Source organism: Diabrotica undecimpunctata, chromosome 9, assembly GCF_040954645.1.
Source record: "Diabrotica undecimpunctata isolate CICGRU chromosome 9, icDiaUnde3, whole genome shotgun sequence".
Classification (NCBI taxonomy): domain Eukaryota; kingdom Metazoa; phylum Arthropoda; class Insecta; order Coleoptera; family Chrysomelidae; genus Diabrotica; species Diabrotica undecimpunctata.
In genome coordinates, this window is record NC_092811.1 from 54,104,829 (window position 1) to 54,132,053 (window position 27,225).

Here is a 27,225-nt window from a genome sequence, read left to right on the forward strand (position 1 = left end):
TTGGAACTTCCGTTGAAGTACCAGCTATAAATAGTGTTAGCGATCTGAAGAAAAATGATGTGAAAAAACTGCTGGGGGCTATCGATATGACAGACGAAGCAAGATTGTTTTATGAGGATGTCATTGGTGGAATTCTTAACAATGACATTCTTGAAGAGTCCGTTGAAGAACATGATGATCCATGTGATGATACAGAGGTAGACCTTTGAGAACAGCTACATAATTACATATATATACATCTTTTATTTTATATTTACTAGAATTTTGTCTAACTAATATTAAAAGTTACTTTTTGGTAAACTTAAGCTGTTGTTATCGAGTTTTGACAAAAACTGCATTTTTCTTTTATTTCTTTTGGATTAATACAGAATGTTATTAAGTATGTTTTTGCGTGTATTTATTATTGCTTATGCCCTTTTGTTACTTTTAATGTTAGTTTTCCATTTTAGCAATAAACGTTCTTTTGAAACAGAAAAAATGCTCTCCTGAAAAAAATGATTTTCGCAGATATCGAGTTTTAAAAAAACGGTCCTCAATTAGTAAATAAACAACAATGTTTTATTACTTATCCAATAAGTGATGCACATTTAACAAAATTTAATCAATCCATGTATTATACATCTAGGAGTGAAAATGAATCTGATAACGAATTATCTGATTCAGAATAAATTTTTAATATTTTTATTTTTGTTGATAGCTTAGTTTTTTGTTCAGTTTTTATTACATCAGATATAGATTATTATATCAAATCAATTTTATTACTGTTGCTATTTTATTTGTAATATCAATGGAGTGTTTTAAAATGTACTTACTTTACTCAAATAAATAACTTTCGTGTTTAACTTTCTTTTATTGTTTACTTTTACAAAACTAAACGCTTCAATAAACATTCTTTACATTCTTTTACATTATCTATATGTTTTTTTTTATTGAAAACTGCCAATTTACAAGCTACTCTACATATACATGAGTATTAAGTATGTGGCTTTGTAGATGCTGCCGGTTTACCTCAATTTGCAGTAGATCTTCGGGTCACTGTCTTTTGAGTTTTCTTTCTATTGCTGGTGGTTTGATCAGCTCTTTATGGTCGTTTGTCTTCCTGTTTGTAAATTTTGTGGCTTGTGGATTTATGACATCTTTAATGAAAAAGTCTTCGTGTAGTGTCTGGTTGGATACATACTATCGAGCATTTGCCATTGTTTTCAGTGTTTTGAATTGGTTTCTCTTTCTCTGTATTATTTATATATTCGAGGGTTTGACAAATCCCTATAATTCTGTTCCATAAGTCCACATTTGCCGAAGTATAATTTTGTAAATTAATAGTTTGTTTTCATGTGTCAGCGGAGATCTCCTACCAATGAGCCAATTCATTTAACTTGTTTTCAGATTAAGTAGTTGTTTTTTAGCCTTAATATGGGTTTTCCATGTTAATTTTTGATCTAAGTGGATGCCCAAGTATTTTACTTCGTTTTTCGATGTGCCTTGTAGTGAAGGCAGTCTGCATGGATTTTCCATTTTTGTAAAATTAAAACAAACAGTGGGAAATTATCTATATGTAGAAAAATAATTTTGTTAATGTAAACTAACCAAAACAAACGCACCTCCTTGGTTCATATTGACATTGACAGACAACAGACGTTGACTTTAGTTGGCTTTGAAGTTGACGCGTAGCGGAACGTAGCAGAATTTTACTATCCATGTAGCGACATTTCACAAATTTTAGTTGGTCACACTGGCTCCACGGAGCATCACTGATCGTAGTCGCTAGTCGGCTACTCCAATTGACTCAATTAATATACACAAAATAATATAAACAAAGCTTAAAAGGTTTTATCACTTTGAAAGTGTAAATATCGGTCCATAAACAACTGAATTTGATGTATATTTTATCGTTTTTAATAAATATCAAGAATAGACAGACCCAATTTTGTGTTAGTTAAAAGGATGAATAAACAGACCTACATAGTAAAAACATAAATATTGATTTAAGTGTGTGTTTGAGATATGAAATAATTTACTATTTTATTTGGGAATAACAAATGCGGCAAAAATGTTAAATCTCCAGAAAATACAATTAGCTTTATATTCGCGAACTCAAGCGACGGTGCTGCCGCTTATTTGGAACAAGAGGAATTGGGATAAAAATGTAAACAAATCATCTGTTAACCTAAGTCATCCTATGTATAAACGTCATTTGAGTACTTGTCGATTGTGTTATTTTGTTCATTTAACGATTTATTTATAATTATGGAGACCAAAAAGCGTAGTAACAGAATGTGCTCAGTTCTGCAGTGTTCTGCGAGAGCAACGAAAGATATCTCCTTGCATTACTTTCCCCGAAATGAAATGGAGAAGAAGGAATGGGGTCGTGTACTTCTCATTGGAAAGAAAATATCCAAATACATGAATGTATGCAGTTTACATTTTACGGAGAATGATTATTTTCTACCAAGTAAGTAAATATTTAAATAATGGGGCATTGCATATTCAATCCTGCATGCTATTTTAATACAAGGCGTAACATATTTTTTTTGTTCACTTCTGTGAGCCTAATAGTGGTTTTATTTTCAGATGTAACCACTCACAAAAGATTTTTAAAAAAAGGTAGTATTCCATCTAGTATTCCATCCTACCAACAAGGAGTTTGGATAGACCATCATCTTCATCTCAACAGCAGTCTAGAGCTGCAAGACTAGCTAGAAGACAAGTGCTTAAGCATGAAAGAGCTGCAAGACTAGCTCGAAGACGGGCACTTAAACATGAAAGTTGCTGCTCCTCCTCTGGTGTTAACGATACATCTACATCACCTCCACCTGTAAAAGATAAAGAGATAAATGTAATGGAGAAAATTTTGACAGCTGCAGAAGATGATCCTGGATTTAAAACATATTTGACTGATAAAGGTGTACAGGTTACGGAAACTATGCTAAATCAATCTAGAAAATCCACATTGGAAGATATGCTAAAACCCAACAGAGATGTGAACGCATTCACAGGAATTCAGTCAGTGGGTCTACTTGACAAAATATGTTTAGCTGCCAGTATGCTGGAAAAGAAAGATGTAAAACCATTACATTTATCATTACGGCAGCGTATAATACTGGTATTTGTATGTAAAGTTGAAAACTAATCTTTCATTTAGATGTTTATTTGTATTATTCAGGGACTCAGCAAATACTTGCAAAAATTACTTTCATGTGACAGTTGAAGTACTACATAAGGTACTACAACCTGCTGTACCATGGCTGTCACAAGAAAGAGTTTCGAAACGAATGCCAACTTGTTTCGAAAAGTATCCTGATACCCGAATAATACTTGATTGCACAGAAATTCCTGTCGAAAAAAATAGGTGTTTAAAGTGCCGCATAATGTCCTGTAGTTATTACAAAGGTGATCACACACTGAAGGTACTTATTGGGATTGCACATTCAGGTTTGATCACATTTATAAGCCAAGTAGATGGGGGTAGAACTTCGGACAAGGAAATTTTTGTGCAATCAAATTAAATAAACAAGTTAATCCCTAATGTAGACGCAATAATGGTGGACAAAGGGTTTTTAATTGAAGACGAATGTTTAGAAAATAAAATAAGACTAATACATCCACCATTTTTAGGGAAAACGAAGCAATTCTCAGCAGAAGATGCACTATCAACTGCTGAGATAGCTCCAGCTCGTGTTCATGTTGAAAGGACAATTCAAAGAATGAAAATTTTTAAAATTCTTAAAGGACGAATAAATTTATATATGGTTCCATATATGGACTCAATTGTGAATATAATTGCAGGAATTGTAAATCTTTCTACTCCAATACTTAATGTTGATAAATATACTGTAACGATCGCTCTGATCGTTTAACAGTTCGAACCGTGGGAGTGTCAATATTTGCGCATCCACTTCTACGACGTGACTTCGTAGTGGGATTCAGGACGGCTATTTAAGGCGTGTGAATAGCGGAATTAGACAGTCTTGCAGCTAGCGCTCTAGGCTCCCTGACTCGCCGGTGTACTGAACCAGCGAGACATTCTGGACAGAGATAGTTCCGTATTGAGGATCATACTCTGTCCCTAACTAAGCGGAACCCATCGGTATTGCGTATTGAGCATTACCGTGGATCTGCACAGAACCAACCGGGACAGAGATTTCCGTATTGAGGATCATACTCTGTCCTTAGCCAAGCGGAACCCGTCGGCATTGTGTATTGAACATTGCCGTGGGTCTGCACAGCTAAATATTTTGTTTGCGAGCATATACGGAGCTTTCTCTGAATTGAAGCGAAAGCGAGTATATTAGTAGTATTAATTAGTTTCTTTTCTTTTATAGACGTTTGCCGGGGAATATTCATTCATCGCGGGACCCAGACGGAAACGTAGAATTCATTTTATTTTGTTTTATAAGTATACAACGTAGAATTCTTTTTTTTAGTTTTTATTTATTGTATATATATACTTAATAGATTTATTTTTATTTCAAACCTGTGTTTTACTGAGTCTGTCGCCCCGAAAGAGCTACCCATCACAATACAAATTAGGTTGTTTTAAAAATATATTTTACATTTTTAATTGTTTGTTAACATTTATTGTTTAAACCTACTCTAATAAAAACACTAAAAAAATAAAATATAATAAAACTAAAATTTATCCTAATCATACATATTAAACAAAGAACAAAAATGAGCAATTATCAGCGAGAAACAGGAACTAATGAAAAGGTGGAAGGAGCATTATCAAGAGCTCTTAAACCCAGAAGCTGTTAGAAAATTGGATATGAACGGATATATTAATACAATATCCATAAAAATATGTGCATATGTATATGATGTTGCCATAATAAGTCACAACAAAAGGGAATTCAGCGAAAAAGTTATAGAGCTGAAACTGGAAGCTGTTACATTTGAGCTACATGAGAACCTGAAGGTAGACAACTATACCTACAAATATGCCTCCACTTTTCCCTACCTAGGCTCAATAATAAATGACAACAACAATGTCAGTCAAGGAATACAAGCACAGATTCTTAGCGGTAATAAGTGCTTTTATGCATACAAAGACTTAATGAAAAGTAAGTTATTGAATCGTGAATCTAAGCTTAATCTACTAAACAGTAGATGTGGAACGTGGACCCTCTCCACCACTGATGAAAATCAACTGAGAATATTTGAGGGCAAAATACTAAGAAAGTTATTTGGACCAACCCAATTGCCGCAATGGTTAGTGGAGATTTAAAGTAAACTATCGCAAAGCGCAGATATTGTTAGATTTGTAAAGTCACAAAGACTAAACTGGCTTGGTCACTTAGAAAGAAAGCCACATAATCAAGCTGTAAAAATAATCCAGAGAAGGGAGCCCCAAGGAAATAGAACAAGAGGAAGGCCCAGTAAAAGATGATAGACAACGTACAGGAAGATCTTAAAACCATGAACATCAGGCAGTGACGAAGAAAATTATCCAACAGGGCAGAATGGAAGAACATTACTAAGCAGGCAAAGACTCACAACGGGTTGTAGCGCCATTAGAAGAAGAAGAAGAAGACATATTATTACACAAAACAGGTAACATTTTATAAAAATATGCATTTTTAATTATGGATAACATCTCTCATGTGAAGTGGGGGTCAAATGGTACTTCAATAATAATACTGGATTTGTCATACGAGCAGTATATAACAAAGTGACAGAGGTCCAATCCACTTAATAACATCTGCAATGGCACTTGGCCATAATATTGGTGATTGGTCTTTAAACTTAATGTTCTTTGGTGTAAAGTCCCATTCAGGTATTTTAATTCTTTTATTATATCACAGCAAGTTCTGGTTTTGCCTGCTAAAGGACACTTTACCTCTACACAACATTTGTTGTCTACTAGCCCATCAATACTCACACCCAACCATGAAACACTTGATGGTACAATAATGCCAATACGTTCAACTTTGTTGCCTGATTTTTGTTGATAGGCATTTAAAGCATCTCGTTCAAATTTTTTTCCATGGCGAGTTGCAACGTTACCCTTGAAGTGAGTGTCAAATAGTGATTTTACTTTCGAAGCCCAGTTTGGATTTTTATTTTTGTAATAGGTGTAAACACTGTAGCAAGTAGTTCCAGTAATCCTCATTCTTCGAGCATTCCGCCACATTTCACCAGACTGAGAAATAGTTGCCCTACATAAATTTATGCCATTTTCATGAGCAACAAATATTTCTTTGTTATAGAACTGTACCAAATCATCACTCAGTTCTATTGTAACATTTAAGATACTATCAAACATAGGTAATAACTTATTGTTAGTCATGATACATTGCTAATTGTACTAAATTATCACCTTCAGACACTTCCACTGAGTTAATGTTATCACTTTCATGCAAACTTAATTGCAGTTCCGATCCTTCTGCACCAGAAAGTAGAATGTCTAAAACACTGGTCTCGGCAATATTATCAAGGCGACTTTCTAGTGCTGCTTGAGAATCAGTTTTCCCCATGTGGCAGAAACCATTTATAGGAACGGTTTTTTCATATACTATATTCTCTTTTTTTAACTTTCCCATTGCTGCTGTTGGTATTACAATTCTATATTGTACATTTTTATGTTAACCCTATAACGCTGAGCGTGACGTTTTCGTAACGTTTGATAAACACTTGTCTTATGCACAAAATAACCCATGTAGGACGGCTACGCCGACGGGATCGGTATCGTTACATTTCAGTGAAAATATAGCAAACCCGTTTTGATTACGTTCGCGCGGCACATTCACGTGAGATGTTTCTGTTTGACAGTGCACTAATGAAAAGTTAGGTTATAGTGTACTGTGGAGTGTTTATTGTTATAAATTGGAATCAAGCAGCATATGAACGTTGGATTTTTTTTTACATACTTCTAGAAGGACAATTATCGTTTGGCGAAGGTAATATGTGCTAAAATTAATTATTTTTCTGTATTTTTATTGAAAATTTTAAGCGTTACGAAATCGTCACTCTCGTCTTTTGGATTTTTTTAGATTGATCAAAATAATTATGGATTGTGCAGCGTTTTATGGCAAAAAACGTCTTCCCTTAATGGATGAGAGTAGTACAGATACTGTAGATGGTTCTGATATTAATTTCGAGGATTTGGGTAATTATTTTTATAGTTCTTTTTATAATTTTCTAGTCATTTGTATTGACTGCTTTGCCTCTTTGTATTATAGTTTGAAATGACTCATTTATACTCTTTTTTTATTATAGATGAATCTGACGATAGTACTGAAGAAAGTGAAGCCAGTGGAGAAACAGTAGCTGCACCAGAAACATTAAAATCAAAGAGTCGTAAAACCTATCCACTTTGGCGACATGTGTCAACTGAAGATTCTGCTAAACCACTTCCTATATGGTTAGGTCAACTAGAGCCGTCTGGAGTTGTAAAGCGACCTGTGGAATATTTTAGAAATTTTTTTTCGGAAGATATTCTGACTCACATAGTTGAGCAGTCAAACTTGTATGCCATTCAAGAGAATCCCAATAAAAGTCTGTCATTGTCAATTCCTGAATTGGAACAATTTTTAGGGTCCTTATTGGCAATGTCCATGGTAAAACTATCCAACTCAAGATTGTATTGGAAAACTAAGTTAAACTGTCCAATTGTATCGGAAGTAATGACCAGGGATCGGTGGGAAGAAATAAAATCCAAAATCCATTTTAACGATAATTCGACAATACCAGAAGATAATACCACATATGACATACTATTCAAAATAAGGCCATTGATAAATCATTTACAGGTGAAATTTAGAGAAATTCCAATGCCTCAAATGTTATGTATTGATGAACAGATAGTACCATTCAAAGGCAGATCTAGCATTAAACAATATATACCCAGCAAGCCACACAAATGGGGCTACAAATTATTTGCTCTTTGTGATGAGAAAGAAATTATGTATGATTTTTTTATATATTCTGAAAAAATCCAACCAGTAACTGGAGAACCAGATTTAGGAGCTAGTTCCAATGTGGTACTGCAATTAGCCACTCATATTCCTGTAGGTGCAAATCATCTCCTATATTTCGATAATTGGTTTACCTCTCTAGCTCTGATGGTGCATTTGGCAAAAAAGAAAATTTATTGCCTTGGAACAGCAAGGATAAATCGCTTATCGGGAGTTCCTCTAAACAAGGATAAAGATTTACTAAAAAAAGGTAAAGGATCCTTCCAAGAAGTCTCGACTCTAGTAGATAATATTGAAGTCAGAGCAGTAAAATGGGCTGATAATCGGGTAGTCAATTTGCTATCAACATTTTCGTCTGCAGAACCTACTGAAACATGCGAGCGATATGACAAAAAGACTAAACAGAATATTACAATTACCTGTCCAGCTATTGTCAAAACCTATAACCAATTTATGGGTGGAGTGGACCTAATGGATGCATTAATTGCTCTTTACAGAATTCATATTAGATCTAATAGTTAATCTCCAAGAATTCAAAATGAGCATTGCAGAAGCACTGCTATTGGAAGGGAAAAGAACCCAACAATCAAAAAGGGGTCGTCCATCAAAAACCAGCACAGATGCAGAATTTTCAAAAAAGAAGAAGCTAGGTCCAGCCACTAAAAGTATTCCGGCAGACATACGTCTAGATGGGCTTGATCACTTGCCCATGGTCACAGATAGGGGTAGGTGTAAAAATATCAATTGTAGAAGTGCTCCAGTATATATGTGCACCAAATGTAAAGTACACCTGTGCATTACAAAGGAAAAGAACTGTTTTATACATTTCCACATTACATAATAACTTCTATTTTTGTATTTAATTTATAATAAATTGATGTTTTTCAAATTTATTATGTCTTTTATATCGATATTGTGCATTACTATGTATGTAAAATTAAGCAAAAAATTAAAACTTTTCAAAATTTAAATCATGAGTTATTTCTAAACAAAGGACTTTTGTGACGATTTCGTAACGTTTCAAAAAAACACCTAATATTTAAAAAAAACTGTTTTTTTTTTATCTGTAAATTAATAATAGCAAAATAAGTAATAAGAAACAGTGTTGGCATTACCTGTCAGTGACACAAGTGTCAACGTCAACAAGTAAAATTAAGACATTTTTGTAAACAGGAATTTATGTTAAAATAAAACGTTTATTTTTGTCAACGTATCGTTTTACTATTCCATCTATAAGCAAGACTTTTTCCATCACGCATCCCTAAAGGTTATGGGCCCAGAGTTGTGGAAATTCAAGAAGCTTGCATAGTGGTAATCAGAAAACAAAAGTGTTTACGGAAAACGTGGTACGGAACTCAACGACAAAAATGGCGGAAACAAATGTTGTAAACATCAAACCCTTTGATGGAAATAATTTCTCCAACTGGTTATTCAGAGTTAAATTGTTACTGGAACAGGCTGGTGTCTTAGCTGTACTATCTCAAGATGAACCTGCAGATGATGTCTCTCGAGAAGTATATAAGAAAAACGATGTGAAAGCCCGGAATCTAATTGTGCAATTGTGCATGGCAATGTACTGGAAATGATTAAATCAAATACCTCAGCAAAAGAGATTATAGGTACATTGGAAAATACTAACCAAAAGAAGGGAATTTCGACACAGGTTCAACTGCAGGAGAAACTAAGGTCATTGAAATATACAACGGGGTCTTTAAATATGTTTTTAACAGAATTCAATCAAAATGTGTATGAACTTAAAAGTGCAGGAGGTCAAGTACAAGATGGTAAAGTTATATCACAGTTACTCTCTGCAATGCCTGAAGCATATCAAGCAGTTACTACAGCAATTGATATTATGTTTTGTCAAGATGAAACTAAAGTTACATTAGAGTTTGTTAAAAACAAGCTACTAATGGAAGAGGCAAGGCACAATAAAAATGACCATGAAACAAACCCTGATGTTGCATTTGTAGCAAATAAACAGCCATGGAATAAATGGAAGAATAAAGCTGGAACAAGTAATGGTCATGTGAGAAATAATAAACCATTTCAATTTAAATGTCATAACTGTGGAAAAATGGGACACAAGCGCTATAAGTGTTGGAAAAGCAAAAATGGAAATAGGGCATTCCCAGCAGAAAATGGTGAAAAGGTAACATTTTTGACAGCAGAGGAAACCACCTTAGTTAGCAACTCAGAATCTGGTGAAATAAATTTCATAATAGACAGTGGTGCTACCAATCACCTAGTTACAAAGGATGTTGAAATGTTTTTAGATAATATCCAGGAAGTAATGTATAATATAAATGTAGCAAAGAAGGGTCAATCATTGGAGGCAATAAAACAAGGTGGTTTGAATCTAGAAGCAGTAAATGGTAACCAAATTGAGATGAAGAATGTATGGGTATGTAATCAACTTTCATATAATTTAATGTCTGTGAAGAAAATGGAAGAAGCAGGTCTTCAAATTGTGTTCAAAGATAAACAAGTCAACATAATGAAAGGAGATCATGCTGTGATAACTGGTGAGTTAATAAATAACTTATATATTGTTAAATTAAGATGTAGACATCTACCAGAAGCACAAATTACACCTGTTGAACGTAATGTGCTAATACATAGGAAAATGGGTCACTCTGCAAAGTATCCCATACCTGGTATATGTGAAATCTGTTTAAAAGGAAAACAATCACGATTACCTTTTCACAGCATTGACGCTGAAAGAAAAGCAAAAAGAATTTTAGAAGTTGTATCAACAGATGTGTGTGGCCCTATAGATCCAATAACTCATGATAATAAAACTTATTTTGTTACATTTATAGACCATTATTCACATTTTTGTATATGTTATTTAATTGAGAGAAAATCTGAAGTAATAGATAAATTTAAAGAATATATTGATATGGTCACTGCTAAATTAAATGTAAAAATTGAACGGATTAGGTGTGATAATGGAGGTGGATACTCATCAAAAGCTTTTAAAAGATTATGTTTAAATAATGGAATTAAAATTCAGTATACAGTACCTAGGAATCCATAACAGAATGGTGTTTCTGAACGTTTTAACAGAACCATTATGGAAAAAGCAAGATGTTTAATTTTTGATTCAAATTTAGATAAAAGCATGTGGGGTGAAGCTGTAAGAGTAGCAGCATACTTAATTAATAGAACATAAACTCGAACTTTACCTGATAATAAAACACCTGCTGAAATTTGGTATGGTGAAAAGCCAAATATGGAAAAGATAAAATTATTTGGTTGTAATAAAAGAAAGAAAGAAAAATAATCCATTCACGGAATATAATTTGTAGTTAAGAAAGCTAGATTGGTAGCTCGAGGCTTCCAACAGAGTAATTTTAGTGAAAATGTGTATGCCCCAGTAGCAAGAATGGCTACAATTAGAGTATTACTGTCATTGTATGTAGAATATGATCTTTTTGTAAAACAGCTAGATACTTTATGGAACGTTAAGAGAACCAGTGTATATGTATCAACCAGAAGGGCTTGAAGGATATGACAAAAATTTAATTTGTAAGTTAAGTAAATCACTATATGGTCTAAAAGAAGCTCCTAAATGTTGGAATACACCTTTTCATGAAAGTATAACTGATCTTAGTTTTCAACGATCTAGGAAGGATCCTTGTTTGTATTTTAAGGATTTTACATTTTTACTTGTGTATGTTGATGATTTGATATTTTCAAAAGTTGAAGACAATATTATTTTTATAAAAACTGAGTTTAAGAAAAAATTTAAATTAAAAGAGTTTGATGATGAAAAATTGGTATTTTTAGGTTTACATAAGTAAAATTAGAAATGAAGTTTACATTTCACAAAAGGAATTAATTAAGAAAATTTTGCACAGATTTAATATGAGTGATTGTAAAATTTCAGATATTCCAATGCAACCTAAACTTAATCTGTCAATTTGTAAAGATAAAAATTTGGTAGGAAATGTTAAGTTACCTTACAGGGAATTGATTGGTTGTCTGATGTATCTAATGTTAGGCTCTAGGCCAGATTTAAGTTTTTGTATGTCATATTTTAGTCAATTTCAAAATAATTACACTGAAGAACATTGGAAAAATTTAAAAAATGTTTTGAGATATTTGAAATCTACAGAAAATTATGTCATAAGTTTTGTTAAAGGTAGAAACAAAGAAATAGAGATAGTATCCTATGTTGATGCAGATTTTGCAAACAATCAAACCGACAGAAAAAGTATTAGTGGTTATGTTATAAAGTTTAACAAGAATGTTATTTGTTGGAAAACTAAGAAGCAAAATGTAGTGTCACTATCTAGTGCAGAAGCCGAATATATGGCATTATCTTCATGTGTCGCAGAAAGTTTGTTCTTTAGTCAGATGTTGGAAGAGATTTTTAAAATTATGTATAGTGTACATGTGTATGAAGATAACAAATCATATATTAAGATGGCTTCTACATTGGAATCAAAAAGAACCAAACATATTGATGTTAGACATCATTTTATTAGAGATTGTTTAGAAAAGGAACTTATTACTTTACAGTATGTACAGTCTGATCAGCAACAAGCTGACATTTTTACAAAGTCATTGTCAAAATCTAAATTCACCTATTTTAGGGAACTTTTAAATGTTACTGAGTTGTAATAGTTTTGTAGTTATGCTAATATAGAATTGCAGAAGGGTGTTGGTATTACAATTCTATATTGTACATTTTTATGTTAAGTGTTGGCATTACCTGTCAGTGACACAAGTGTCAACGTCAACAAGTAAAATTAAGACATTTTTGTAAACAGGAATTTATGTTAAAATAAAACGTTTATTTTTGTCAACGTATCGTTTTACTATTCCATCTATAAGCAAGACTTTTTCCATCACGCATCCCTAAAGCTGCGTCGTATCTGTACTACTTAAGTCTTCCAAGTTCTGAATGGAACATCTACAACAAAAATAACATGTATTGTCAATTCTTACAAAAAATTAATATGTATTTTTACCGAAAAACAAAGAGCAAAACAGCGACAAAGTGTTTGCATTTCCCAGAGGCTCCAGCTTTACAGGTGCACTTGCAAATGAACGTCTTGTTCGAATCGGTTGACGACTTTATTTCGATTTGTATTTGATGGGGCGGGCAATCCTTTCAGATTGCTGGTTTGCAAACATAATGCCTCAAATTTAACATGAAATTCATTTTTTGAAATTACCCAGCACATTATTACGTGATTGGCATCGAGCACTGCTTGTCCTTCAATTAAAGGTCTTTTTGAATCACCTACAATATTAATTATATCCACAAACGATATCCCAATTATATCCGCCATATTGATACAACTGCACTGCCCTCTATAGTCGATTGAGTTTGCGAATATCTGTGGTGTTAAGGAAAAAGGGGATGAGTCAAAAAAATTCAAAATGAGTTATTTGCAAAAATAGATTCAATATCTAAATAAGGTAAAAAGGAGTTGAGTCAATAACTAGTTTAGCATTATAATAATAGAACGAAACCACAGTATAAAGAGGTTCCACAGTAAAACCGCTCCCCGAAAAATTGGAAGTAAATTCTGTCAACGCGCATGGCGACTGAGCTTATTTCTTAGTCGCTCGAAAACCATTCTACCATTGCTAGTCGCGTAGAAACGTACGGGTTAACAGTGCCGTATTTTGCTTAAACTGAGTTAGTTTTGTGAATAATTGTTAGTATTGTGAAGTTGAACATGAGTAAAATTCGAAGTGGTATTAGTCAGTGTTCAGCGAAAATGTGCAAGAACAATTCAAAAAATTGTAACTACAGTTTTTTTCGATTTCCCAATCAAGCTGACAGGTACGTATATAATTTTGAATTTGCTTATTTAACCACCTTAACAGAATAGCATCAATTATTATTGGAAATAGTAAAATGTTACGTGCAGTTTTTTAACTACTTTAGATATAATAATTATGTTTACAAAGAAGAAATATTTTCTAAAGATATTTTGGTATATATATATATATATATATATATATATATATATATATATATATATATATATATAAATATATATATATATATATATATATATATATATATATATATATATATATATATATATATATATATATATAAATTGGGGTTCAAAACGTCCTCTGATGCCTTGTTGCCAATATGTTCTATCATTGCAATTTTTATCTTCTAATCCTCGTACACTCATTGATCGTCTTACTCCTTGTATCCACGTCGTTCTTGGCCTTCTTCTTTTCCTGTTGTCTGTAGGTATCCTTTCATAATTTTCTTTAACAGTCTCTCCTCCCCCATTCTCTGAACATGTCCGTACCACGTTAATTGTTTCTTTTCAATACATCTATGACCGTTTCCAGTAAATTCATTCTTCGCTTTACTTACTCATTTCTAACCCGGTCCAATCTCGATGTTCTACTTGCTCTTCTTAGGGCGTCCAATTCGGTAGCTTCTATCTTACTTTTTTGGTGTTCCTTTATTCTCCATATTTCGGATCCGTATACCAATGTGCTCTTAATCATGGTGTTGTATATTCTCATTTTTCTTTGTTTCCCTATCTCGGTACTCCACAAAACTCCGTTCAATGATTTAATTATATCTCTAATTATCATTCTTTCTTTATTTATTCTGCTCTTAATTTCTGCATCGTCCGTATCTTCTTTGTTGAAATTAATTCCCAAATACTTACATTTCTCATAGCTAGTTATTTTCTGATTGTTGTCCAATATCATAGCACTTGAATCTTCACCTAGGCATAAATATTGTGTTTTTTCTACATTCATATATTATTATATATTTATGAAAGTTAATAATAGTCGGTAAATTTAGTGTTTTCTAAATAGTGACTAAATTTAATATATTTTCAGAGCACGAAATTGGGCAATGTTGCGCCAGAGGGAAGATTTGTTAAACAAGAAAACAAACTTAAATTTGAACAGATTATGCAGTGTGCATTTTGGAAATACTATGTTTTCAAATAAAACTCGGAACAGGTTATGTAAAAACGCAGTACCAAGTTTATTTCCTTCAATAGAAGACAGTCCAAACCAACATTCGAATGTTGATCAAGGTGAGTTTATATGTTTGAAAGCTGAAATTTCCATGTAAACCTAAGAATCTTCTGCTATTTATATTGTTGACGTACAAATTTGTTGCATTGTAGTATTGCAATAAATTATAGCTTGTTTACTATGTAAACAACTTTACTATTTGTTATTAAAAACATATCAAACTTATTTTAACATATTTATATACCTACATACATACCATATTATTCCTTCATTCAACTCATTTTAAATCCCCACGGAATTAAAGGTAATTTTTGATCTGGAAATACCAAGCTGCCCCTTGCAATCTATCTGCTCTATACAAAAATATTTAAGCGCAATTTTGACGTGGAAATACCACAGTATATAGAGGGATATTCCCTCTATATACTGTGGAAATACAATATATTGTCGAAATAAAAGACGGTACGGGTGATTATCTGAAAAGTGAGTCACCATGTCTTTGTATCAGAAATTGAACAAAAATAATTTAATTATAATACTAAAACCAGACCAGCGTATTGTAAATGGAGACAAGCTGGCAGCAATTTCTGAAATTTTTCACCATTTTGTAAATAACTGTCAAACTATTATTCGTGTGGAGAATACGTAACAGTGGATGAAATGCTCGTCGGTTTCCGTGGAAAATGTAAATTTAGAATGTATATAAAGAGTAAGGCTGAAAAATACGGACTCAAAATAAAGTGCCTGTGTGACGCCCGAACTCATTATCTAATCAATGCCTTTGTTTATACTGGAAAACAAGATGGAATACCTAATCCAAAAAAGCTATCCATACCAACACTAAATGCTCTTTCGCTCACTGCACCAATAGTAAATTCCAATCGCAATGTAACTGGTGACAACTGGTTTTCTTCACTAGAGCTTGTTGAAGAGCTACGCCGCTGTAAACTTACTTACGTTGGTACTATGCGGAAAAATAAAAGAGATTTGCCAACGTAGTTTTTACCGAATAATCAACGTCCGGTTTATTCATCTATTTTTGAATTTACTAAAGACGTGACGCTGGTGTCCTACGTACCGAAAAAAAAACCGATCCATTTGTCTAGTGTCCAGTCTCCATCATAACAACAAAGTATTGGAGACAGCTAAGAAACTACCGGATATTATAGACTTTTACAACATTACCAAAGTTGGGGTGGATGTACTGGATCAAACTTGTGCCAACTACAAAGTAGGACGGCGTACTAGAAGATGGCCACAAGCTATTTGGTTTCGGATCATGGATGTTGCTGGTGTCAATGGACATGTTTTATATAACGCTGCTAATCCAGAATCTGGGTTGACACGGCAAAAATTCTTGATTCATTTAGGTAAACAGCTAATACACAATCACTTAGTTCGGCGTGCTGTTATGGTAAATATTCCCAGAGAATTGACAGAACTTATTCGTCGAGTTGGCCACATTCCGGATGACCAAAACCAGGCAAGGCAAAGAGCTCCTAAACGTAGGAGATGTTATATTTGCCCACGTAATGATAATAAACAATCACTTAGATGTAATAAGTGTGAAAAACATATATGCAAAAAACCATTGTGTTACATCAAATTTTTGTAGTAGGTGTAATATTGAGTAGTTATCATCATGTTAATACTTGTTTGTTAAATTTTTTGTATATAATTAAATATTTCTCATTTGGTTTTTGATCCTTTATTTAAACATTATTTAATAAGAATTTATTACTTTTTGAAAATACACGTGTGTTTTTTCGTTATTTTTTGAGATTTTTTACTTGGAGTGGTTTTTTAAGTCAACCCCATATATTTCTTTCTAGCAGTAAAAGAAATCCTATCAAGAATCGAACAAGCAAGGAAAACATTCATGAGCATTAAAACATTTTTTACAAGATCAGACCTTAGTCTACAGCTTAGAATCCGAGTGATCAGATGTTACGTTTTTTCTGTTTTACTGTATGGCTGTGAAAGTTGGACAATGAAATAGAAAAAAGAATAGATGCCTTTGAGATGTATATATACAGACGAATGTTGAGGATTCCATGGGTACAAAGAGTTACTAATGTTGAGGTACTTCGTCGCATGTGTAAACAAAAAGAATTACTAAGAATAATCAAAGAGAGGAAAATGCAATACTTGGGTCATGTGCTGAGAGGCGAAAGATATGAATTACTTCAAGTTATACTGGAAGGAAAAGTACAGGGCAAAAGATCAGTAGGAAGACGCCATAACTCGTGGCTCAAAGACCTGAGGAGATGGTTCGACTGCAGAGATCTTTCGCGCAGCAGTTTCCAAAACTACAATTTGCCATTTGGATCGCCAACCTTCGAAAGGAGACGGCGCAATGAGAAGAAGTAAGTGATATAGAATTTTTTGGTTTATGCAGTGTTATAATCATTAATATAATACTTTTTTATTATAATTTGCTTAATTTTTTGTTTATTTACACAAAAAAATCCAAAGGTCCAATATGACCCCGCCATACCTTATATGTATTTTTTTCTTGCCATACCAGTTAAGGGTTAACAACCTCTGTTTGTAATTGGATTAAAAGAATAATTTAATATTTAAAATCTTGAAACTCAAAGCCACATAAAGTCAAAATTCAACTACAAAAAAATTATATATTTTGTCCCTGACAAAATGAGTAATTCCCGTGTTACAAACAAAAATTGTTTGTAAAAATCATACATGTCTCAAGGACGTTTCAGTTTTAACGACGCTGACAACCGGAAACTTGCGAATCACCGCTGTGAATCGAGTAGATGTATTACTGTTTAAAGCGCTGCAACCACGTGTGTAATATTCAACAGCGTAATTCCTGGGGTAAGTTTATTTTTGGTAAAAATAACAAATTTTGCAAATTTTTATGCATCATTCAATGTTAGACTTATTTAGAATCTGTTTTATAATAGGTTTGTTCCAACCATGAATCACAGATAAGTTTCTGACAGTTTGTGGATTGTTCCCACTAACTTCCTGATTGATTTGTGATAGGTAGTTGGAACAACGGACAATTTGTCAATTTGTCGGTTGTCGTTGTCATCTCCATCCTCTCATTTCTGCTTTTATTTTGTGATTGAGCGATAGAGTGTTTACATACATTTTACCAAACAACTCAGTGTCAGTAATTTTTACAGATTTTAAATAAATACCCGAAATATTAAAAATGGACGTAGAAGGTAAATATATTTTAATTGAACAGCGTTTAAACCAACGAGCAGAAGGTTAGGATAAAAATGTTACACAAAGTGCTAGATGGGTGTGGGACACCCAGATAGTCTTCTTGTTGTTTTAATACACTATTATTTATAATACATATTTTCTTATATACTGAACTATACTGTTTACTTGTATATTTAACTAATTTAAGGGTGATCTAAATCAAATAATTTATTATAGTTATTTATTTATAAAGTTAATAATACGAACTTACATTATTTATTAGTTAAGGCATTTATGTATCACTTTCTGTGAAAAATATGAAAATTAAAACAACATAAAGTGCCCGAAGCTTAACCCAGATACTCCTACTGTCCGTTAAAACATGCGCTTTACAAATTCCTGTATTATTCGACTTTTACTATTATTTACTAGATGTCACAACGTAGCCTGCTTTTTAAATATGCATCAGTAGTGGTTTGCATTTATCTGCAGTCGACGTTTAGCTAAGTAGGGTGTCGAAAATTTGCAATAAATATTAGCGCACATGGTATATACAAAATGGATAAAAGGAAGTAAGTATTTTGAGGATACTATGGCATTATTTTTTCAGAAAGATTTAACATTTACTTTCGTTTTGGATTATATTTTACTATAGTTATTACTGTTATCAATATCTATTCTTTTTTCTGGGAAAAATAATGCTCAAAAACGACTGTATGTTATAACATACGGTAGGATAACATGCTACTCAGTCATAACATATTGTAACTTTTTAGTTATTGGACGAAACCATTGACTCTCAATGAGTTATTAGATGAGATTGAACACCTAGATGATCCATCTTCATTACTTGATGGTATTATTGTCTTCCCATCATCCGAAAAATATGATACCGACGAAGATTCCGGGGATGAAAACCACATTGACATAATTAACCTTCCAGGTAGTCAATTAGAAGTACAAGCTGAAGTTGTTTTTGATAGTGCACCGTTGGAGGATGAAGGGCAGAATGAAATTATTATTTCGGGTCCAGAAGATACTACAATTGAAGATTCTGATAGTGAAGATAACCTCCTGTTGTCTGTGTGTGTGTCTCGCTTTAGTGTAAGTGCTCCACAACCTAAACCGAAGAAAAAAAGAGAGTATTCCTGGAAAAAACAAAATATTGATCCCAATTTTTCCTACTGGAAGCCAGTAAGTGCACCAAAAAATATTCTCACGCCTTTAAAGTTATTTACCCTTTTCATTGATGATGAAGTTGTGGACCTAATTACACATTTTAGTAATCTATCTGCATCTCAACACAATCGCTCTGGAGATATCACTCAAAATGAAATTATGTGTTTTGTTGGGATATTACTTCTAAGTGGATATTTCTCATTTCCTCGAAGGTCTATGTACTGGGAAAACAACGATGACGCAGGGTGTAAGTTGGTGTATTCGGCTATATCGCGAGATAGATTAAATTTTATTATGCAAAATATACATGTTTCTGATAATATCGAATTACAAAAGGCGATAAATTTGCTAAAATGCGTCCGCTATTTGTCATAATCAATAAAAATTTTCATATGTTTTGTACATTTGAAGAAGATCACAGTGTTGATGAAGCGATGGTCCCTTACTATAGGCAGCATAGATCAAAACAGTTTATCTGAGGAAAACCCATTAGATGGGGCTATAAACTATGGGTCGGAACCACAAAACAGAGATATCTCTAGTGGTTTGAACCTTATCAAGGTGCCACAACTCCACTTTCTGATACATACAAGGAATTAGGATAAGGAGCCAATGTCGTATTGTCATTTGCCGATAAATTGCAATCTGATAATCCAGGTGCGCCGTTTCACTTTTGATTATTTTTTTTACTTCACTTCCATTACTACATGAGCTAACAGCAAGAAATTTAAAATGCACTGGAACAATTCGAGAAAATCGAGCACCGGGTTGTCCTCTAAAAAATTTCAAGCGTTTCAAAAAAGATCAGAGGGGTGTATTTGAATACTCACTCGTAGAAGACGAAAATATTATAGTATGTAAATGGAACGACAATAATAACGACATTATTGCATGAAATGCTACTTCACCACTGCCAACCCTACAACTTACACATTTTGGGTCAAGGTACAATAGATTAGACCATATCGTCATTTATCAAGAAAAACAGACAAGGTGTTGTGTATGTCATAAGCAGGCAGCGTCCAGATGTAACAAGTGCGATATTGCACTTCACCCTAAATCATGTTTTTTTAGTTACCATAATAAAGAATAACTTTAATTTTTATACTTAGTTTCATTTATTGTATAATGAAATCATTGATCTTTAAGTAGCTTGAATTCCTACTGTTGGTTATAACATACACCTGATAACTCAAAAACGGCCAACCTAAATGAAAAATTTTATTTGTAAAACTCGTATATAATTGAAGTAGAAAGCCATTCATAGCAGAATTTAATAAAAATTTTGAGATAAAAAGTTTTAGGAGTATCTGGGTTAATAACAATTCACTAATAAAATATTGATGGATATTTCTAGGTCTGGGTGTATTGCACCCAACCTTATGCTCGTCGGTTTAATGGATATGTTTTCATGGTTATCAGTAATTTAATTTATTTAAAAATCACATTTTCATTGTAGGTCTTGAGCCTTATTTGATATTCGATAGAACCTTAGAAGAAGCACAACAATCACAGCTATTTTCAGGACACCACCAGTCAGTAAATTAGACTATAAACCAAAGCAAGGTTTTACTGGATATTTATAGCAAATACCGTGGAAAAGTTGGAACATTTCAAATAAAAACATTAAAAAAATTATGGGAAATAATGACCCAAGAAATAAATTTAGCGGTAGGTACCAACTTTAATGCAGGCCATTGTAAAAACCGATGGAGAGTGCTCGAAAGAGCATATAAGAAATTTATTGACAATAAAAATAAAACTGGGAGAGGAAAAAAATTTTTTGAGTATGAAACTGAGATGAATGAGATTTTTAAAGATAAAAATAATATTCAGCCAGTTGTACTACTTTCTTCCGAAACTATAGAAGAAGTGCCTGCAGTTACTATAGAGCCTGTCGATGATCCTAATCCCAGTACATCCAAACAAACAGTTCGGTTTCGAAAAAGAAGTATTGTAAACAGGATTTCAATACTTCAACAGATTCAAAAAGACAGAAAGGAGTACTATGACAAGAGAATAAAACTCGAAGAAGAAAAAATCAATATTCAGAGAGAGAAATTAAATGAAATGAGAACGAAACAAAACATTGAAATGCTCGAATTGTCGAAATAATATGTAATTTTTCATAATTTTTTTTCTTTAGTTGATTTGTATAAGTTAGGTTATTTCTTTAGTTATAAATGTAATTTTTCATGATTTTTTCTTTAGTTAATTTGTATGTGTTAGGTTATTTCTTTAGTTAATAAATGTAATTTTTCATGATTTTTTTTCTTTAGTTATGTGTAAGTTAGGTATACAAAAAATATTTGTTTTTCGTTTTATTTAAAAATTATATTTGTTTTATTTGCAATGACGTTTTATTCACCAGGATAAATTTTTACCTAGAGAAACAAATTCATACTATTCTTATGTATAGTGAAAATAATAAGGTAATAAAAACCAAGGAGCAAACCAACCATGCCGTGGTCAGACCAGAAGAGACAGAATATCAAATGAAGAGATAAGGAGAAGACAGTGGATAAAAATACCCTGCAGTATATAGAAGAGAGAAGACTAAAATGGTATGGCCACACACACAGCACAGAAAGTGCATGTAGAACAAGAAAAAAGACAAAAATAAAGTTGATAAATCCATATCAAAGAAAGGATTGGAAGATGGAAGGTCGTAAAAAATAATTTACTTCAGCCACATAGAAGAGTGGGAACCATGGAACTATTGGTAATAGAAGGACAAAGACCAAGAGGAAGATTTCCAACATGGTGAGCATATCAAATGAAGACTTGTGGGAAAATCCCTACATAAAGCCGTCCATATGGCATAGGATCACACCCAATATTTAGAGTGTCACCACGCCCTAACTAAGGGCTTAAGAATGAGGAGTATATATATATATATATATATATATATATATATATATATATATATATATATATATATATATATATATATATTGAAAGGAGTATGACCTAAATTGAAATACACAATGTGAGTGAGATTAAAATCTCACTGTAAATGAGGATATCAGTCAAGGAGAAAGTTATTCTACTTAACCCATATCCTCATTTACAGTGAGATTTTAATTTCACTCACATGGTGTATTTAAATTTAGGCCATACTCCTTTCAATATGTATATATATATATATATATATATATATATATATATATATATATATATATATACCGCAGTCATTCTATCAAATTCAATTCACTAAAAAAAATGTTTAAATTGAAAGAATGAAATAAAATATTTACATTTGGAATACAAAATTTGGTTTCTGCATGTTTTTTAATAAGCAAAAATGTTTTATTCTATTTTAAAATACCTTTTACACATAAAGGCATTTTTAATCCTTGAAATAAAATCGAACACCACTGAAAAATATATATTTATTTTTCAAAAGATTTACAGTTGTAATGCATTTGCCACCCTATCCCTAATGACACGAACTCCTATGTCATCTAGATTATCATCCTCTTCATTAATTTCATATAGATGGTCTGAAAGATTTTGTTCAACTGGTTCTATATTTAAAATATCATCATCAATGGCAATATTATGTAGTACACATGCAGCTCTAATTAAATGGCATATTAACCTAATATTTCTTAACTTTATGGCGCGTTTACACGTATCCAGTAACTGGCGCCAGTGGCACTGGAACGACAGTGCTGGCATGGTAGTGGCATCGTGTAAACACTTTTTTGTTCCAGTCCAGCGCTGTCTGCCAGCGCTGTCTCGAATAGAAGGCTGGTCTATTTTTCATGCCAGTGGCCCTCGTCCGCGTCCCCTCTAGTAGGGATGCGCGATGTTCATCGATGATTGAAAAACATCGATGTTGAACGCTCGATGGTCCATGTTTTGCCATTGATATTTAGGTATTCGTTAACATCGATGGTAACATCGATGTTAAATAAAACCATCGAACACCATTTAAGTATAGATTACTGCTTTCACCGGCTGGTAATAATTTATATAATGACACGCGCAGTTTGCAGTTACCCGGTAAATCCCACATCCCACTGTTTAATCTATTCTATTTTTAGTTATCATTATTGCCATTATGATGGTTATATACTTTTACTTCAATTGTGAACTTGAAACGTGAAACCGGAGCTAATAACTACGTGCCATTTTAAACTTTTATTTAAATTAGTGTTTATTGTGTATATAGACATGCCAACTAAAAGCGATTTGTGGAAATACTTTCGACAATAAATGCGTTGAAGATAAAAATTATGCAAAATGCCGAATATGTTCTAAAAGAATCAAAACATGCGCCAATACATCCAATTTACAATACCACCTAAAAAGCATACATAAAGAATTTTACAAAAATGGTAAATCTAATATTTCTATAAAAAAAGGTCAACAGTGATGTACAAGAAAGTATAGAAGTAATTACTGATACAGTGTATAACGACGACACTCGAAGTACTTCTTCACTTTTAGAAATATAAACATTATTATCTTCTTTTACTCAATAGTCTAGTAAAAGTGGCTATTTTACAAGTGGCTATTATTCTCCCACTCCTTACAAAAGACAAAAAACAATAGTAGAGTCTGTTATAAGATTAGAATCTAGTGAAAGTGGTACAAAATATTTAAAAATCACAAATTCAATATAATTTGTCGAGTATGAGGGTTTTCAAAACCCAATTAAGCAGCTCTCTGATGGCCTCCACAAAGTACCTTCCAGAAAATTATTAATGCTCTTTGAGATAAAAAATACATCGCTGTGACGAATTTGTTTCGTCATATAATACAATCTTTAACATCGTATACTATTATTACAAATATATGGACTGAAATGATGCTGTCTAAAAGTTTTATTGGGCTAACACTACATTTTGTAGATGATCTTAAAATAAATTATGTGGCATTGGGAGTCACGTCAGTCACATACAGGATAATATTTGCGGGAAATATTGACTACCATTATGGAAGATTGGAATATTAAGAAGCAACATGTTTAAACGGAACATAAACCTAAGTACCCGAATTTGGCAATTATACCACCTAAATATTTAGCAGTTGTAGCCACATCGGTACCGTCTAAACGATTTTTTTCTAAAGCAACGTAACTCACAACGAAACAGGATCAAAGGAAAGTTGCTAATCTATTATTTTTACACGATAAGTAAGTATTATTGGGACTTATAATTATTTTATATTATTTATTTGTTTTTTTTTCTAATATTTTTTTTGTGTTTAAGAAGATATCTATTAAGAGATAAATTTTAATTGTTTCACCACGTTTTTCAGAAATTAAAACATGTTTATGTAATAATTATTTAATTTATTCTTTTCACAATACTCACCATTTGTAAAAACATCGATGTTTCTATAACATCGATGTTTTCTTTTCGATATATCGTTACTATCGATGTTCAGGTTCGATGTTACCATCGATACTCAACATCGATGTTTTTTACCGATGTCGCATCCCTACCCTCTAGCCCCGTGCCAGTGGATGTAGACAATGTAAACACAGCGTTCCAGTCGCTGTCGTCTCTTTGTTCAGTGGCAGTGTTTGATTTTTTAAATACTTAATATGACCCGAAAACTAAACGAAGCAGATACGTTAAAGTTTGTGCAACTTTATCGAGAACAACAATGTTTATGGGATATTCGATGTGAAACATATAAAAACAAACAAATACGCTCATCAGCAATACAAGAAATTCAAGAAAGAATGGATATCGAAGGATTGACTATGGAAGAAGTGAAGGCTAAAATTAAGGGCATTAGAAGTACATATTACTTGTAGGTAAATAAGATTGAGAAATCAACAAGGTCTGATGCTGGAGGAAACGTATATGTCCCCAAGGTGAAATGGTTTGACGAATTAAATTTATTCATCAGGAATGTGGCAGTAAGGCGAATAACTACGGTAAGTATTTATGATATTTACAACAATTAACCTTTTCTATATCTGGTGATTTACGAAATGGATTTTAATCTTTTTTAATTTGTATATAATTTTTGTGTAAACTACAAATATGCAATATGTGTAGACATTTATTAATTAATAAGTAGTCTAATTTGTTTAAACAATTTTTGAAAAAATCATTTTTTCCCAAAAATCCATGTTTTAATCATACTGTCATTACTAATCGTAGAAAAAGTTAAGGAATACTTTAATAAATAAATTATCTTCAATAAATAATTATCTAATAAAAATATAATTTATTTATTAAAGTGTCCTTTAACTTTTTCTATGCCCATTAATGACATTATGATTTAAAAAAAAATTATTTTTAGTGGCCGTTGTTGACAAGTGTTACTGTAAATAACAACTTTTAAAATCCATTCCGTAAAAAATTATATAAGTTATAGTATTGTAACTTTCCCTGCTTTCTCTGGCAGTATTGGATGAATGGTTGCTACCTTGATTTCCAATACCATGTAAGGACTGAATTTCGTTTCTCCATGAACCTGCCAGAAAATTTCCATCTTTATCTTCCCTATCTACACAAGTTGGAGTGAGATAAGACTTTGATTTCTTGCGTAGCCAATTATGGAGTGCACAAGCAGCACAAACGATCGCATCTACTGTGTCCAATTTAGTAGGTATGTGGGCTTCTCAAATATCCGGAATCTGCTTACTAAGATCCCAAAAGCATTTTCTATTATATGTCTGGCACGTGATAACCTATAGTTAAAAACTTTTTGTTCTACGTTAAGATTAACCCCTGGATACGGTTTCATTAAATATGGCTTTAATGGGAATGCTGCATCTCCAACAATAACTCCATTTTTTGGTAACAATAAGTGATCTTCCAGAGATTGGTAAACTGTGCAATTCTTAAAAACGCCTCCATCAGAGGCACTACCTATTGCACCCACATCTATATACGAAAAGCAGTAGTCGTGATCTGCAATTGCTAATAATATGATGCTGTTTGTTTTTTTGTAATTAAAAAATTGACTTCCACTTTTTGGAGGACTTTAAATTAGCACATGCTTTCCGTCTATCGCACCATAACAAGAAGGGAAATTCCATTTTCTTCTAAATCCACATTCGATCATTTTCCATTCCTCTTTTGTATTAGGAACCTAAAATATAAATGTCATAATTTAATTGCTTGTTTTTTTAAGTTTTTATTTTTTATTTCTTTTGTTTCAGGATAACACACAAAATAACAATGATGACAATTTATCTGAAAGTCACGTTGGTCCAATTTCAGCTGGACCACAAAATAAATCTCAGGTTGAACAGCCAGGTACATCTCATGTTCTGAAAATGAGAATCAAGCTGCTCTTCCACGTACACCACGTTCCGTAGATGGGTCATCTGCAGACAAACTAACACCGCCTCCAAAATCTAAACGCAGCAAATTATCTCAAATGGCCTTAATGATTAAGGATTTAAAAAATATGCAAGAGGATAATATGCCGATAGTGGAACCAAACGACCTTGAAATATTTGGAAAGAGTGTTGCATCACAATTACAAAAGTTATCAGATGAACAGGCAACAATTGCCCAGGAAAAGATACAGAGCATACTGAGTCACTGCAGACTTGCTGATATACGAGCGAAGAAGTTAAATGCTAATCAAAATTCGCAGTTTTCTGAATGTATGCAACAATTTCCAAAATCGATGCAGCAACTTCCAAATACTCAATTTGAATGGGATCCTATATCTTTGAGAAATTATCCACCACGCTTCCCGCCAGTTGCAAGTTGTGCACTGCCAGAAGGTAGTCCATCTAGTGCTGCAACTTCATCGACTTTTACTTCCCACAGCAAGGATGACTGCTGCAGTGTTCCATCACCTATTGAAAGCCTTGACGAAGCAGAAGACGCTAGTGGTCTCATTAAAATAGCTTATAATATTGCCAATTGTAAATAAAATGAATAAATACTTTACCTTAATATATTGTTTTAATGCTGCATATATATATATATATATATATATATATATATATATATATATATATATATATATATATATATATATA

The 27,225-nt window shown here is 32.7% G+C and overlaps 2 protein-coding genes across 2 annotated transcripts; one reads left to right on the top strand and one right to left on the bottom strand.

The window, feature by feature from the left end:
- Positions 1-11,783: 11,783 nt before the first annotated feature.
- LOC140450780 (uncharacterized) lies at positions 11,784-12,542 on the top strand. The gene has a single exon (XM_072544454.1). It carries the CDS (start codon positions 11,784-11,786, stop codon positions 12,540-12,542), a length of 759 nt encoding a protein of 252 aa, XP_072400555.1.
- A 237-nt stretch (positions 12,543-12,779) lies between these two features.
- On the bottom strand, positions 12,780-14,672 carry LOC140450781 (uncharacterized). Its single transcript, XM_072544455.1, has 2 exons — positions 14,275-14,672; positions 12,780-12,834 (listed from the first exon to the last, which is right to left on the bottom strand). Exons 1-2 carry the CDS (start codon positions 14,670-14,672, stop codon positions 12,780-12,782), a joined length of 453 nt encoding a protein of 150 aa, XP_072400556.1.
- Positions 14,673-27,225: the final 12,553 nt, after the last annotated feature.